This window comes from Netta rufina (assembly GCF_964035555.1).
Source record: "Netta rufina genome assembly, chromosome: 4".
NCBI classification, from domain to species: Eukaryota; Metazoa; Chordata; class Aves; order Anseriformes; family Anatidae; genus Netta; species Netta rufina.
Genome location: NC_140127.1, coordinates 51,995,296 through 52,011,829, shown reverse-complemented (window position 1 = coordinate 52,011,829; position 16,534 = coordinate 51,995,296). Strand labels below are relative to the sequence as shown.

Genomic DNA, 16,534 nt, shown 5'->3' with positions numbered 1-16,534 from the left:
ATCCTAGTTAAGTATAAGAGAATGGTCAATGTAAGTCACTCCAAATCTTTTGGTTTGTACATCTGTCCAACATCCACAGCCTAAGCAAAATTTTGTCATGCCCATTAACATGAGAATTACCTTCTGTTTAAATTCAGCTCAAATTTTCTATGCAAGTATGAGTCATACAAGATGATTTTAATTTGAAGTTTGTTATATTAAATTGTAATATTCATTTTAAAGATTGCCTTTCTATTCATTTGCTTACTTTGCTTGCCATTTATTATGTTTTTGCAACAGTTCCAGCCTAGGAAGTTCCCTTTCCTAGGAAGGAAAAGCAGAGGATTCAAACATTATTCTGCTGATTTATTTCAAGAGCATATTCTATCAATTAAACGTTACAGGCTTTAGCTGTTGAATAGGATAGAAAAATAGAAATTAACATAGATTCTCATTAAGGAAAAAAAACACACACATGTAAATCCCTCTAATTATCTTTATTATTATTATTTTTTTATTAATTACCAATGTGGTTCAGGAAAGGTGAGAGGAAGGATTTTCTCTGGTATGATAAAGTCCTGCCAAGGATAAATTATGTGCATTTTTAGCAATGAAAACAAGGTATTTAATAAAATTTCCCTAAAGAATTTTTTAATCATCAATGCCCTTGATATTTCTTCGCAGAGCAAACAAGAGCTATTCTTCACTGCCACATCAGGGAAAAATAATGGAATAAGTGTAAAAGTGACTCTGTGTACACACCTTCCACTTGATATCTTTCCAGATTACTTTACAACTTTCCATTTTTCCATGTCTTCAGCTGCTTGTTTGTATGCTACAGGGACACCACAGCCCTGATGCTTTGCTAGATAATGACTGTCTGTATCTCTTCTGCCAGCCCCTGCTGTCTGGGAACAAACAGCATTAAAGATTAGAGCTATGAAGCAACACGAATTTCTATCCTGTTGAATGGTTTTCCACTTCAAAATGTATTTTCACTCCAAAGAGGAGAAAACAATGAGTATGTGAAATTATCTTGTGAAAGAATATTTTAAGACCTCCTTTTGGTTACTTCTGCAAAGGATAAACTCATCTTCCTTCCATGCACAGTTACTACAACATTCGGCAGTGTCTAAGTAGATTACTTGTCTTTTAAGCAGAGGACAAGCTAATCCTTTCACTTGGGATGTGTGAATAATATTCTGGAGAAGAGTCAATTTGCAGTAGAGATATAACAGATTTTCAGCACAGAAAAAAGACTAGAGAAAAGTAGCTCTCTTTTTGTAACATTATTTATAACATTTATTTTTTTTCCTAAAATGAAAGCTCTGAATTCTATTCAAAGAGAAATAAATACTGACGTACGACAACATGCTTCTTTCCTAGGATGGCAGATGGAAAATAGGTAAATTACATATATCTGCAATTAAACTTCCAGTGATCTGTAAGTGATCTATAAAACTCACGTGTTCTTCTGAGAATTCTTTGCTGTACATTGAACCACGTAGAAATCTTTTTAAATAGAATATGCTTTCAAAGAAACATTTTTCTTCAATTTAAATAGTAAGATAAATCATGACCTTATTATTTGACAAAATCTCCAGTGGCTTCTACCCAGTTTTGTCTTTACAATTATTACATGACATGGTTCAAAAGTATCCATACACCCATCAAGCTTTGCTTTGCATAGATTGCTACAGTGCATTATAGGTATCTTTACTTATTATTTTCTAACTTGTGGTTTTACTCCTGGAATAGCACTGAAATAATGAAATTTCCTTTGCAATATAGTATAGATAACCTTGGGAATGTCATACTAACTTTTAGAAAAGCAAGGATTTTAGCTATTCATTAGTACATAGTGTCTTTGATTAGAGCAAAGATTCTCAGGATTTTTTTTAAATATACTGTTCTCTCTTGGACAAAATAACCCCTGTAGTATTTACACTCCATATTTTTCTTCATCGTAGAAATGAAATATGAGGTATAAACTTATACCTATGAAGAATTGGCCTGCATATTACGGGCCAATATTACTTATTACAGTCAATGGAACTGTGTCTCCTAACTGCAGTGAACTTTGATTTGGAGACTGAGTACACACAAAATACACTTTTTAATGTTGGCTGGATTTTAGAATGATTTTTTAGGTCCCCACTAAAAAATTAGTGATAAATCTGTCCTCTCTCCAATCCAGATCTAGCTCAGCATGGAGATAAATTATTCTATGTCAGTGTTGGTTCATGGATGTGATAGAGCTTTTAGCATTGGTTCTTGCTTGAAGGTTCTTTAGCATTGACCTTGCTGAAAGGAGGCTGTTAACACCTTAGCTATCAAGTCTGGACTTCATCTGGATACTACAGATTGTGTTTGTATAAACGCAAGGAGTCACTGTTGTAACAGAATCAGGCAGTTTTAAAAACAGTGGGGAACCCTGCATTCAAGTTTCTGTTGTTTCTTTGAAGAATTTGTGCTTTTGCAAATGAAATGGGTTTAATCCAAAGCATTGTGTCTTACAGCTTGGGGAAGGTTGGTGAATCTGTATACAGTACAACAACAAAAGAGTGATGACTTATTCAAGTTTGGAAGCCCACCAGTTCTAAAATATGTCTGTTTCTTGAAAATGTTGTACTTGATTAACTATCTCCAAAGCTTTCCAAAAGAAGTAAAGTTTGCACCTTACTTTGATAAGCAGTTTAAATTGCCTTAAGGTGGTGATTACAAACACTTAGTTCCTCACACTCCATCTTTACATTTCAATAAAGTACAGAAAAGATTGTGTTTCTCTTTTTTGCTTAAATAATATTTTTAATGAAATTATTCAGTATGTGGATGTTACAGCAGCCAGAAAAAAAAAAGAAAAAAAAGAAAAAAAGAAACAAAAAATCTTTTAACACTTCATATACTTAACACTTCATATACTGCAAGTGGAACTTTTTTTTTTTGTTTCCTTTCCAGGTGTCATCAGTGCCAGAATTTGGCCGTATAATAATTTATACTACCAGCCTTCGTGTGGTGAGAACCACTTTTGAAAGATGTGAACTGGTTAGAAAGATCTTTCAAAACCACAGAGTTAAATTTGAAGAAAAAAATATTGCTCTTAACAGTGATTACGGAAAAGAACTAGATGAGAGATGCAGGAAGGTGTGTGAAGTTCCCTCCCTCCCTGTTGTGTTTGTTGATGGCCATTACCTTGGGGTAAGTAAAACATGAGACTATGAAGTCTGTAAGAACAGAAGAAAGTCATTATGTTTTTATGAAATCGTTTGCAATGCTGGAATGATGGGAACAAAGACAGAGGCCCCTTTGTGGGATGTGTTGTACCCATCCACACTGGTAAGTTTGATGTAAAGACACAACAGAGCTGGAGAGAGGCTTTCAGGAGGGGAGTAAGATGTAGTAATGCAATGGAAGTGATGCTGTGTTTCTAAGAAAAGAATTCATCTTTGTAGTTGAAACCATGGAAATCTAGAGAAATAGATTTTTTTTCCTCATGAAAACCTGTGTGTATTATTGACCCAGGAAAATTAACACACAAAACATACCTGTCACTTAGTAATAACTCTTTTGGATATTAGAATGTCTAACAGCTTCAAGTTTAAGAACTTAAACATGCACTGAATTTTATATAATGTAGTCTGTATTGGGCAACTATAATCAGTGGAACATTGTTTTAGGTACAGGATTGGTTAATACTTAAAATCTAGCAATAAAACCAGCCTAACTCTGCTCTGTTGTGAGACATAACTCCAAGTAGAAAATTATAATAAAAATTTGTACATTGGTACTCTGTGTCTAAAACTGCACCTTTGTATTAGGGACAACCTGTTCTTTAGAAATGTGTCTTTCATAAACTGAAAAATCAGAGTTTAAAAGCAAAACAATCTGGAAAGCAACCAACGAAATAGGTTGGGATCTCAGAAAAGGTATTTGTCTCAAGTGTTGAAGAATTAGCAATTAACACCAACTGCGAGACCATGGTTTGTGGAGGCAAACTGTATTTAAACACAGCAGGGTTATTTTGTTGGTATTGCCTAACGCTTTCATTTTTATAAAAGATTTAAGTAATGGAATAAAATGCAATCAACAAACAGCATATAATTGGTGCTGGGGCTGCAAAGACACTCAAGCACACATTCTTTCCTTCCTTTCGTGGCACTGGCAGGACTCTGTCAAACTCTTAATGCTCTGCTTAGGGCTGGTTTCTCTGAGCAGTCCACTTCACCGGACAACACTAGTACTTGCAGAATGGGCCATGCGCAGGGTATTAGCAGACAGAGAAATTTAGTTCAACATAGAGACTGCTTTTGTCAAATCCAGGAAACAGAGATGTCTCCAACCAGCCAACAACAGAAGTCCTTCTTCTAGAAAAGCCTAAAATTCACCAGGATTCAGACTAAGATTTGCTTACCCAACTGTCATGTTAAAGAAAATAATAATTAAAAAAACAACACAATGAGTTATGACCAAGTCCAAGAAAATCTCACTGTGATCAATTTTGTCAAAATAAATCATGTAAAATACTGAAATGTATTGACTAAATTATTTGCTAAGCTCTAGCTGATGCCCAATTACAGTCACTTTGGTGTGATGGATGGCCCATTAATTCACTGCCACTTTTTTTTTTTAGAAGACCATACGAAACTTGTCTTTAACAGATGAGCAACAGTGTAACAAGCAATACAATTTTATTAAAACTATTTAATTATTTTATGAGATATTTAACAGACATATAGGAAGGAAGGAAAGTGAATTAGGAAGCTAGATAAATGTGGGAGAGATATCAAACTGTCAAACTACCTGCTGACACCATTGGTTAAAAATTGAAGAAAGAATGTAGTGTTCTGGTCTACACACATTTATTACAGCATGGAAGCTCCATTCATATTGTTTAAGACAAGAAAAAGTATCTGTTGATCTGGTAAAAAAACAAAATTGGCCAAAATCAAATCACTGTGGAAGAGAAATAAGTTGGAGGACAGTTTGCATATAAGGAAGGTTACAAATGTTTTACCAGTCTTTCAGGATCTGGCCATGAAGCAATCACTCCCCAGCTATTTCTATGCCTCATGGATGTGACATCTTAAGAAAACAACTTGTCAGGGACTCACAGGGCAGCAAGCTGGCTGCATCTTTCACTGGGCTTGTGTTTCAGCAAAATGTGATTGAGAACTCACACAGAATTTGGTCTCACTGGTAACAGTGGACATTTCTGTAATGGCTTTTATGATAATTATATTCTGATATGCAATCATAAAACAGAAATCCACAAGGCTGGTGTGTCAGTAAATTAAACATGCAATATTTTCTCTCTCTTGCTCTCTCTCTCTTTTTAATTTTGAATATTTATTTCCTGGCAAATCCCTCCCTAAAGGAGATCGCATGTAGCAATACAAAAGAGAATCTCTATTGAGCCAGGAACCTTTCAATGAGTCATAGGATAAAAAAACATCCTAATTAAAATATGAAGAGTTTTGAAAAGGGACAAGATTATTTTTAATGAGATAAATGTAACAAAAGCACCAGAACACAGCATATGTGCATGTGACATAGTACACAGTATTCGAGCTGCTCAGAAATCCTGACAGGGTTGCTAGAGTACTGCAAGCTGTGTGGATAAATCTTCACAATACTGTGGAATTTATCATTGCCTACACAGGGGGAATGAGACAAATCAGCTACTTGGGCAAAAGCAATAGAAAAATCATATTTAGTCCCTGTCAAGTAAAGTCCGGTGTGCTGTAGTACAGAAAGTTTTTTAATCTTTTCATTTCTTTCAGGATTGAATCATTGTATTTTTGACACACGCTGTCTAAATATCAGTCTTTCAGGAAATGTCAGGTTCTTTCTGCAACATGTTCCTTCCCATTTGATACAATACCACCCCCACCCCCCCTCCCTTTTCACCTGAGGCTGTCTCCATCTCTCCATCTGAAATGGAATTATGCCATCTGCTGGGGCGCCAAAGCAGAATAAAAAATAATTTCCAGAAAGCAGAATGCAATGCAGAAATAAATAAATAAATAAATAAAAAGGAACATTCTCTTACTCGTACAAAGGAACCCAGGATTGCTAGAGATTTATGTTATGTAAAAGCCCACCTTACTGGAAAAGAGATGCAGATAAAAAAGACAGAGCCATCCCTAATATACATATTAGCTCATTATAGATATTAATGCATAATGCACTATATTTTAAAAATACATTTGTTTATGTATCACTTTAAGCACATGAGTAAATTCCAGTATTCAGCTGCCTTTCACAGAATCTCAGAATGGCCAAGGTTTGAAGGGACCTCTGAAGATCCTCTAGTCCAACCCCCCTGCCAAGCTGGATCACCTAAAGCGCATTGCACAGGATGGCATCCAGGCAGGTTTTGAATATCCCCAGAGAAGGAGACTCCACAAACTCTCTGGGCAACTTGTCCCAGTGCTCTGTCACCCTCACAGTAAAGTGACCCCTCTCATATTCAGCCAGAACCTCCTGTGATTCAGTTTGTGTCCATTGCCTCTTGTCCTGTCACTGGGAACAACTGAGAAGAGACTGGATCCATCCTCTTGACACCCTCCCCTCATATATTTATGCACATTGAGTGGTCTCCCCTCAGTCTTCTCTTTTGCAGGCTAAACAGGCCCAGTTCTCTCATCCTGTCCTTGTATGACGGGTGCTGCAGTCCCCTAATTATCTTCATAGCTCTCCTCTGGACTCACTCCAGTAGTTCCATGTCCCTCTGGTACTGAGGAGTCCAGAACTGGACACAATACTCCAGGTGTGGCCTCACCAGGCCTGAGTAGAGGGGGGGGGGGAATTACCTGCCTTGACCTGCTGGCAACACTTTTCCTAATTCACCCCAGAATACTGTTCTTCTTGTCCACAAGGGCACACTGCTGGCTCATGGTCAGCCTGCTGTCCCCCAGGACTCCCAGATCCCTCTCTGCAGAGCAGCACTCCAGCAGGCCAGCCCCCAGCCTGTACTGGTGCTTGGGGTTATTCCTCCTTAGGTGCAAGACCCTGTACTTTCCCTTGTTGAACTCCATGAGGTTCCTCTTGGCCCAACTCTCCAGCCTGTCCAGGTCCCTCTGAATGGCAGCACAGACGTCTGGGGCATCAGCCATTCCTCCTTTCAAACTTACTCAAAACATTTTCAAATATGTACATTGTTTTACATGAAGAAACAACTTCCTACTTAGTCTTGTAATGAATCTACAATGGCATGAGTTTTACAGTCAAAATATTCTGACTCATTGGTTATGACCATTTACTAAGAATTATAAAGTTATTTTTGTAATTAACTTTAGAAAATACCTGTGTAAATTCTGTTTCTTTATGAAAATATTAACAGTTTCCTTTTTGCCTTTTTTCCAGTGGTCAATTATGATTAGTAGTTCTCCATTGCCTTATTGTTTTGCTAGAGTAAACGCATTTTCCTGACCTTCACTTGATGGGGTAAATATCTGGTCTGTGGCAGTAAAGCTATGATATAATTATTTCATTCAGTCATCTGCTTCCTCTGTTTTGCAGTTTAACATTTCAGGAACAGCAGGGTTTAATTGCATGTCCTCTTAATACAAAATCTGATGGCTCTTTGCATATCAAATCTAACATTTCTTATGCTACAGTCACACTTTTATCAGTTTATTGGCAGATTTCCAGGCATTTAATCAAATTCCTTACAAGTCCACAACAGGTACTTGGGTTTGTCTATTTCCTGCAAACCTAACTCTCTCACATGGTGGTCAAGGTTGGTTTCCAGCCCACTCTCATTTAACATTTCAGTGCTGTATTAATTTTTCTCTGAATGTAGGAAATAATGCAAAAGAGAGTCTGCTACCCCAAATCAGCAGGCAGTCTAGTACAGCCAAATGCAGAACATTTGCATACAAATGTGTACATCTAGGTGCATTCCTTGATGAGGAATTACATCATGAAAATAGTAACAGGTTACATTCATGGTGGATTATCAACAAGCTGGTTCACTAACAAGACAGAGCTGGAGCAGTAGAAAATTTACTGGACTTGTCCTAATTCTGCAGATAGTGGGACCATACCTGAAATATGATGCTAATTGCTAAATATCTCAAGGGAAAATTGGGAAGTATTTTGAAGCAAAAAAATAGTTTAGAAAACCTGTTGAATGATTTAGCAAAGTCTGTAGCATTAACAGGTGGGTGCTTTGAACCTTAACCTGGTTAACAAAATGTTTGTGTTTGGAGGGACAGATTCTTAACTTTTTCACATCCTTTTATGGGTAATCGTGGACAGAACACAATCTAAGAATAAAAAGAAAGGTGTCAATTTTTGGTCAGAGAGCAGCTATTGGACATATTTTACAGGTGCTTTCATTATTCTATTAATTGCAGGCACTGAGAATTAAGATTCACAGATCTAAAGGGTAGATTAACCTCTGCAAAGTATCTTTTATTCAAATTTCAGTTGAGGCAGACATTAATCACAGAAGACATACTGAAACACTTAAAAATGTTGATAGACATTTAGAACTTTGGTTTTTAATTTTAAAGCTATAATAATAAGACTTTCCACTTTGGAAATAACACAGCTAGCTGATGAATGTCATCTGAAATATAAATCCTTTGAAATATCAATCTATAATGGGAAACCTGTCAGATTTTTAATTACAGGGCTGCAAAAGCCAGTCAGCATTACAGTACAGTACCATTGTATCACAGAACAGAAGTCACAGGAATGCTTTTTGCCAGCTGTTGCCACGGAGAAGAGATCCCTGTCTAAATGAGGGCAAATCATGGTTTGTCCAGATTAGGGAATTTGCAGTGCTGCAATTACATCAATAAAGCTCCAGATACTTAATGTTTTTGCCTAGCACAGGCAGTACAAGCTCTGTCTTAAGCAACTGCAGAGCATTCAAGCCCAGAGCTAATACCCTGTGGTTCCTGGCAAACCCTTGCTTCTCTGTGCCAGTCACTCCTGTTGCCCATTCTGTGTGAAAATAGAGAAATATTAGAGGGCAAGTGTGAAGGAGGCTGGTCAACTGCTAAAAGCTTCTCTTCTGGGGACACAGAGGGATGCAATGCATATGCTGAAGCTGGTATACACTGGACCCGTGATATATAATAGATTTCAACAGAGGAAGACTCAGCACAAGCAATGCTAGCTGATCTGAATATCCTGTCATCTTCCACATAATTAAACACAAATAATTACATTGTAAATACTTATAATAATAATAATAATAATTATTATTATTATTATTTAATCTCTTTGAAAGTGTAGCACTGAAGGAATAGCATTCACTGCAGAAGTTACACTCACATCCACTAAAATATTAATACCTTGCTTTTTAAGAGAAATGCAATGCTGTGATTACAAACATCTCTGAACAAGAAACATGAACATGGTAAAGAAGTCAGCAAGGGGCCTATTTAGTATATCACCATACACAGAGTCAAAAGTCTTTGTAGAAAGCCACAGCTAAAAGACCTTGCAGAGGGAAACCAACCTCACTAGGGTGTCATGCAAAATCCCTTGCAACATTTCTGTGCCCCTTGGCTGATGTTTGTGTTACACACTGAAGTGGTTCTGTACCCTGTGCTCAGCTATTGGTAGAGCTGTGGGCTTCTTCCCTTCTCCCTGCTGTGCACCTTGGTAGAAGCTCCATCCGAATGCTAGCTGTGTGTGTGTGTTGGGTCCCTGGGTCCCTCTGGGGTTGGTCTGTGACCATGGCTTTACAAGACAAAAAAGGGATACTGGAAAGATGATGCAGCATAGGAAGTCTCTAGCAAGGCACTCGTCTGACACTAGCACATATGTTACTGATGTATATGCTCCCTGGCATCCCTTCCTGTACCTCCACATGATGGGGAGAATGGTGCTGGTGAGGAGCAGGAGCTGAGAGCCCCTCAGGGCCCTGCAGATGGCCATGTCTTAGTAGACATGAGCTGGCTCAAGTCTTAGTAGTTTGCCAGCATTCCACTTCCAGCATCCCACCACACCTCCCAGCTCATGTGGAGTCTACAAAAGATGAATTTTAGCAGTCTGGGCATTCAGTTACCTGAAAAATGGGACAATGAGTGTCATGGAACCACCACTTGTGGCCAATTTCCACAGCAGTGAGTAAGCACAAGACAGTGAGGTGAGAACATAGGTCTTATCTGAGCTCTGCTGTAAGCTGGCTTCAAGACTGTGCAATTCCTTCTGTCTATGCCTCAGTTTCCTTACCTTTTGTAAATTTCTTCTGAACCACTGATTAAAAGTACTTGTAAGCATTCGGGAATATTTAGTAATCAGTATATTTGGCTATATAACTGAAGCACAAGCATTCAAATATGTTCCTCTAACTACAGAGGGAGAAGAAATTAAATTAATTAAAGAAAAGGGAAAAAGAGATTTACATCATCTTTGACAGTTTTGTTTTGTCTGCAATAATCTCTCAGCCTTTACTTTCAGAGGGAAAAAGAACTACTTGAGTGCTGTCTTGGTTCAGATCACAGAACCCCTCAGAGGCCTAATGTACTCAGACTAAATTATTATTATTCATTGTTGTGTCTGACTTTAATGTTGTTATGGTATTTTCATTACCTTTTTTTTCCTTCTGTTATACATTAGGCATATTATATCTTAATTCAATGCTCAACTGCTATAATACTTGAAATAAAATTTCCTCCTCTCATTTAGTTGCAGTCTCTGATGTGTTTTATATTTATATAATTGTGATTTTTGACATAGTAACTAGACATATTTTGTATTCTGTCAGGAACCACACCCTGTAAAATAAAGTGAACACAACCAGAATTTCCGAGCCATGTCACCTTTTACAAAGGGGAAATGCAATATGACATCTGGTGACTAACCTCAAACAGTTCTACCACAACAATGATTAGATTCTTTCCTTCTAGCTTTCCTAATGTTGACCTAATTACAAAATGCTTAATGTGAGTCAAATTTGTCCTCAGCTTGTTTAAATTTCAAGGACAAATCTTCTAAACATCTCTACTTTTCACGTTAAACTGGCTGACCTTTTTCTTCTTCTTACTAATAGGGTGCTGAGAAAATTTTACTAATGAATGAATCTGGGGAACTGCAGGATCTCTTAACCAAAATTGAGGTAACTATTTCTGCAAATAATCACAGTGAATGTACATTGAATACTTGCAATTGAGAACATTTTTCTGAATGGATTCCCTTTCTTCTGTTATCTTTCTTGTTATCTGTCTTCTTTCTTCTTTCTTCTTTCTTCTTTCTTCTTTCTTCTCTATTCCTTCTCTTTATTCTCTTTATTCTTCGTTTATTTCTCTTTATTCTTTGTTTATTTCTCTTTATTCTTTTCTTTATTATTTCTTCTCTATTCGTTCTTCCTCTGTTATTCTTTCTTCTGTTATATAATGATCCCAAATGCTGGTTTGTTTTTTGCTCTTTGAATGAATGATATCACAGTATCACAGCCTATTAAGTTTGAGAAAACTCAGTGATAACATGAAACCCAAATGTACACCTACTATATTTTTTCTTATTTGCCACAGCGAGAAAGGCAGGTAATTTTCACGTTCCTAGAACTTTTGACAACACCTTTGATATTTAATCTTCACCATGTCCCAAAGGATTCAAGCCTCTTGTGTGGATGCTGACCCACTTTCTCTGTGCCACAGTGAACATGCTGTTCATGCACATCTCCTGCATTCTGGTTAGACCTGAAAGTGGACATCTAGAAAATCTGAGCAAAGTTGGAAGTTTTCAGTCACACCAATTTACACAAAATTACACAGACCTCACATTACAGATTGTTATGCCTTTCTCCAGCTCTTAGTTTGCCTTGTTAGTTCAAGTACTTTGGGGCTTATTTGTCTTTAGTTTTGAACATTTGATATACTCTCCCTGAGGACTCTTGGTCTCAGTGCAAGACTGCTCCAACTTGTGCATTCTTAGCTATCTTACTTAGCTTTCTACATGAAAAGGTTGCTATTTATAAGCATAAGAAGTAATAACGAATTGAATGATTACAATATTATCTTAAAAAGTTGAGATTAATTACAATAATGTCCAATGAAGTAAACTTCCATCTTAAATTATGAATGACGTGCACTCCCAAGATAGAAGAGAACAAAAACATTACATTATATTCTTCTAAACATTGTCCCTGGAGAAGTTAACAGTAAAAGGAGTTGTATGTCCAGTGAAGAAGAATGGCAAATTTATGAACTACAGTACAAAACAAACAAACAAATAATAATAATAAAAAATCCGATACTATTATACTGCATTTCTATTTGTTTTGTCCCTCAAAAATTTCCCATATAACTTTGATCTTTGTTTGACAGACGTATATATCGCATAATCTGTTAGTCATGCTGTGTCTTCTGCTAACCTATAAGGATAAGCTAATGGACAAACATGCCAAGCACATGGCAAGAAAGATTAATGGAAATGTTTTGCAAATCTATTAAGAAAAAATCTATCTTAGAGAGATTTGCACTGCAGCTCCTGTGCAGCAGCCCAAATACTGTTGTAGCAACAGTACTGACAAGTGAAATAAGTAGAAAGCTACTTCTACATTACAATAAAGATTCAGAACAGAAAGATACACCAACATGACAGCAGCAGCAAGTATGATGCTGCAGGTGCATCATACCTCTGTTAGAGCCTATAGTATCCTTACTACAACAACCCACAAGCCCTGCTGGGCGTACTGTGCACTTTGAAATCCGCATTTCACCTAATCAAACCCATGTGAAAATAAGTTTTTGTAGATTATGAGTCAGATTTTCTACTACATCAAACTGACATGGACTTCAAAGCAGCTGAAATGACTTACATCAGCTAAGACTCTTTCCTTTCATCTTATACTCTTTTTTTTTTTTTTTTTTCCTAATGTTTATCTAAGTTGTCAGCAGATGAATGCTGGTTTTAATAACTTTGCAGCAATCTCTTCAGTTTTCTCAATGATGCTTAAAAAAGGGCTATGTTAGTTTTACATATTTTAGTATGCTTTGGTAACAATTTTTGACTAATATTTTCAGTGGTGTATGATTCCTCAGAGCAACACTAACAGGAATTTTATCGATTACCCTTCTTCCTTTATAAATAAATCTATAAAGACTTTACTCAACAGCACAATATTAAAGCTAAATATCTGTGCTGTGGTAAGTACTGGTCTACTTTTCATTTATTTGGTACAGAACTTTCAAGCAACCACTAAATAAATTAGCAATATTTTCAGTAACTGTAACTTAAAAATGTCTTCAAAATATCTTCCTGTGTTCTCAATCATCTTTAATCCATCACAAAGTAGAGTTAAACTACTGTTTTACTCATGAAATAAGAAAATTGAGGGAGCCCAAGTATTTCCTGCAGCAGTTTTCTCCAGCTATAACTGCTGAATGTTAATGATCTTTCTCTTTCCTACTTAAAGCTTCAGCATTCTACACCCGTAAATTTGAATACTTCACTTATTTCCTAAAGCACTCCTTGTCAGAAACTATGAATTGCTTTTTTTTTGATATGATCAGCTCTAACTGTAATAGGAACAACATATTCATCATGAGCATGTACAAATGATAAAAGTACTCATATCTTAACATATAACATAGAAAAATGTAACATCAACATAAACTGCCTGGAGTTCAGAATCAGTCAATTGCAATACCTGTTAGAATTGATCGAGGTCTAAGACTACATCAGTGTAATGTATGCAAGGATGACTTAGCCAGCTCTTTTGACAACTATCAAGACAGGCTTCTGAGGTGTAATGTGACTGATGATGCCACAGTGAGCATTTCTAACCATTGCATGTGGGTCCATACAGAGGCAGACGTATGGGTCATCTGTGATGGTATACCACGGGGTGGGGAAGTGGATGTTTCTCACGACAGAAACCTAAATGTGTTTCTGAGAAGCTGTCCTGGAACCTTCTTTGTCCTAGAGATATGACTGTTGAGGAGGTAACATTGTGATCTTTCTTACTTTCTTCTTTGAGCAGAGAGTCCAGCACCCTCATGAGTGCCTCTCTTGCGGGGGCTTTGGATTCCTTCCGTGCTCAGTGTGCCATGGGAGCAAGATGTCTGTGTTTCGGAACTGCTTTACGGACTCATTCAAAGCCCTCAAGTGTACTGCTTGCAATGAGAATGGGCTACAGCGCTGCAGGAGCTGTGCAGGCTAAGAATGGCATTTCCACATGTGCAAACTCATTTTACTGTACTGCTGCAGTTTGTAATATGATTTTTTTTTTTAAATGAATCTGTTTAACTAATTCAGTCAATAAAAATCAATTTATAGTATACTTCTGCTGGTTTGATTATTGAAGCCATTTAAACACGACCGTATCATGAATCTTGAAGTGTATGTTTCTACAGTCTTTATAGAGAGATTTGTTGTCTACTGAACGTAGGGTATTATCAGCCACTTGGGTGTGAATTCTTCCTTTTTTTTTACATACAGAACAATGAATAATAGTGATCTAGTGAGAACACATGATAGCTTTATAAATTGCATGGAAATTTCTGATCAGGCTGCTGTTATGTTTCAAGGGCTGGTCTATGCCCTAAGTGTGACTTGCAAAAAATTCTCTTCTGAAACTTTGTTTCTTGATTTCCCTTATCTGAATCAACAAAAAAAGAACTTTTCCTCCACTTTCATTCCACTTGCTTTATCTAGAGGTAGTAGTTAGCGATGAGCTGGAGAAGTTGGACTAACATATTTTTGAACTTTTGAATATAGAAGGCTTATGTGTATTCTATGAGATATTAAATGTGCAGGCTTGAAAGTGTTATAAGAACCTACTGCTCTTCTAGCTTCTATAGTGAGGCTCAGAGGGAGCATCTGGATCTTCTGCATAACATGAGAGAGATTATATTTTCTAAAGAGAACATCCAAAAAACTTAGCAACACCACAGCTATAAAACTGAATTGCGGATGTGTTTAACTGAGTGTATGTGGAAGAAATTAAAAAAAAAAAAAAAAAAAAAAAAAAGAAAGAAAGAAAAGAAAATACGGTTCCCTTTACAGTTCCCTTCTTGTGTTTAATACCATCCTGTAACCTTTATTTCTGGCAAATATTGCAGTCCACACTGGTGTAGTAGGGAATGAAATATAACACAAAGAAGAATACTGATTCTTAGAACCATCATTTCTCTTGCACGAAACCTTATTTTTTTAAGACGTTAACATGTTGTGGCTCTAGGGGGTGAGAGTATTCATGGTAGCTAATACCAGACCTCACATGACATAAACAAATGTGTTCTTGAGGGAAATTATTTTTGAAGAGAATGCTAGTGTATTTGTGATTTTTTAATTCCACAGACTTTATCCTGGATAGACATTTACCTGATGGCATAAATCATGTCACCATTCTTCCACTGAAGTACTACATGGCTAAATTGTTATAACGGATAAGAGTATGGTTAAAATTTTCATTGAAACTAAATTCTTCATCACTCTGGAGTAAGGGTTTGAAGCTGTTTTCCTCACCTCTCAGGTGATGAGAGAAATCATTCTCTTAAGAGTGAGATGAATAAATTAAATCCAGTTCATTCCATGGCCCAGGGGGCATGTAAGAAACCTAGAGAGACTATCCAAGCCTAGGCATTACTGTTAGAAGTAACAGAGACATTTCACTCCTACAAGCAAAGATGAGATAGAACTATTATGGATTTTTGAAGAAGAAATGATGAAAGCAAAATGTCATGTTTTTTAGAATATTTTTAAGAAACTAGAAGATAACATTATAAAACCACAGGACAAGTAATGATCATAAGTAGAGAATTCCTCAGGCACTATTTTTTCAAGAAGCCTATGAAAATTTTCCAGTACTAGAAACGCTCTTGTGTTTTGTTTTGTTTTGTTTTGTTTTGTTTTTTTCTTTTGTCATCAGATGAATTACCAGCCTTTTCTCTCCAGCTATATTTTCCTTGTAACAGCCTGCATGAAAACCAAAACCAGATAATAATTTGTTGCAAGAGGATGCTTTTACTACATGGTTTGCTGTCTTTGCTAGAGCTTTAGGTCTGGTTCCTCAGCTCACTCCAATCAACCTAGAAGCACTGAGGTCAATGAAGACGAGATTTCCAAGATTTCCAAGGCAAGTCCAGGAGCCAGAAAAAGTCAACAGCAAGAGCATCATTTCAGGGGTATGATACTTTCTGGTGTAAGAGATGTATTGGGCAGCTAGTAATATGACTTTTATGCCAGTATGAGAGTAGAGAAGGAGTGTATTTCTGTTGTGATTAGAATTAGCATAGCATCTTTGATTCCAAGTAGTCTCCTCTGATATAACAAATAAGACTCAGTTGCATCTTTGCACAAGAAATTTTCTTTTTTAAAACACGTCAAGCTTGTTTCTGGCCCCCTGCTACACTGAAGTGAGGAACCATGTAGATGTTCTTTGGCTGACAGCTCAGCATATTAACATATATGAGAGCAAGTAACAGAATAAGGTAATCCCTAGGCTGTCTGTATTGCAAAAATAATCTTTTTTAATCCTGAGAAAGATAAAGGTTTGGAGTTCTCAGTCCTGTAGCCTCCATCATGTTTTTCAGTGGCTTTGCATCCCTCATACTGATATGCTACAGCCATCAGGTGGCCTGGCTTT

General features: G+C 36.8%; 1 protein-coding gene across 1 annotated transcript in view; it reads left to right on the top strand.

Moving 5' to 3' along the window:
- Positions 1 to 14,107, top strand: part of GRXCR1 (glutaredoxin and cysteine rich domain containing 1) — a gene marked incomplete at both ends in the record, with an annotated part of 40,030 nt that extends 25,923 nt beyond the window's left edge. The window contains 3 exons of the mRNA XM_084285990.1: positions 2,938 to 3,177; positions 10,994 to 11,059; positions 13,928 to 14,107. Of these exons, the coding sequence (XP_084142116.1) occupies positions 2,938 to 3,177; positions 10,994 to 11,059; positions 13,928 to 14,107 (486 nt within the window). The remainder of the gene's footprint in view (positions 1 to 2,937; positions 3,178 to 10,993; positions 11,060 to 13,927) is intronic.
- Positions 14,108 to 16,534: the final 2,427 nt, after the last annotated feature.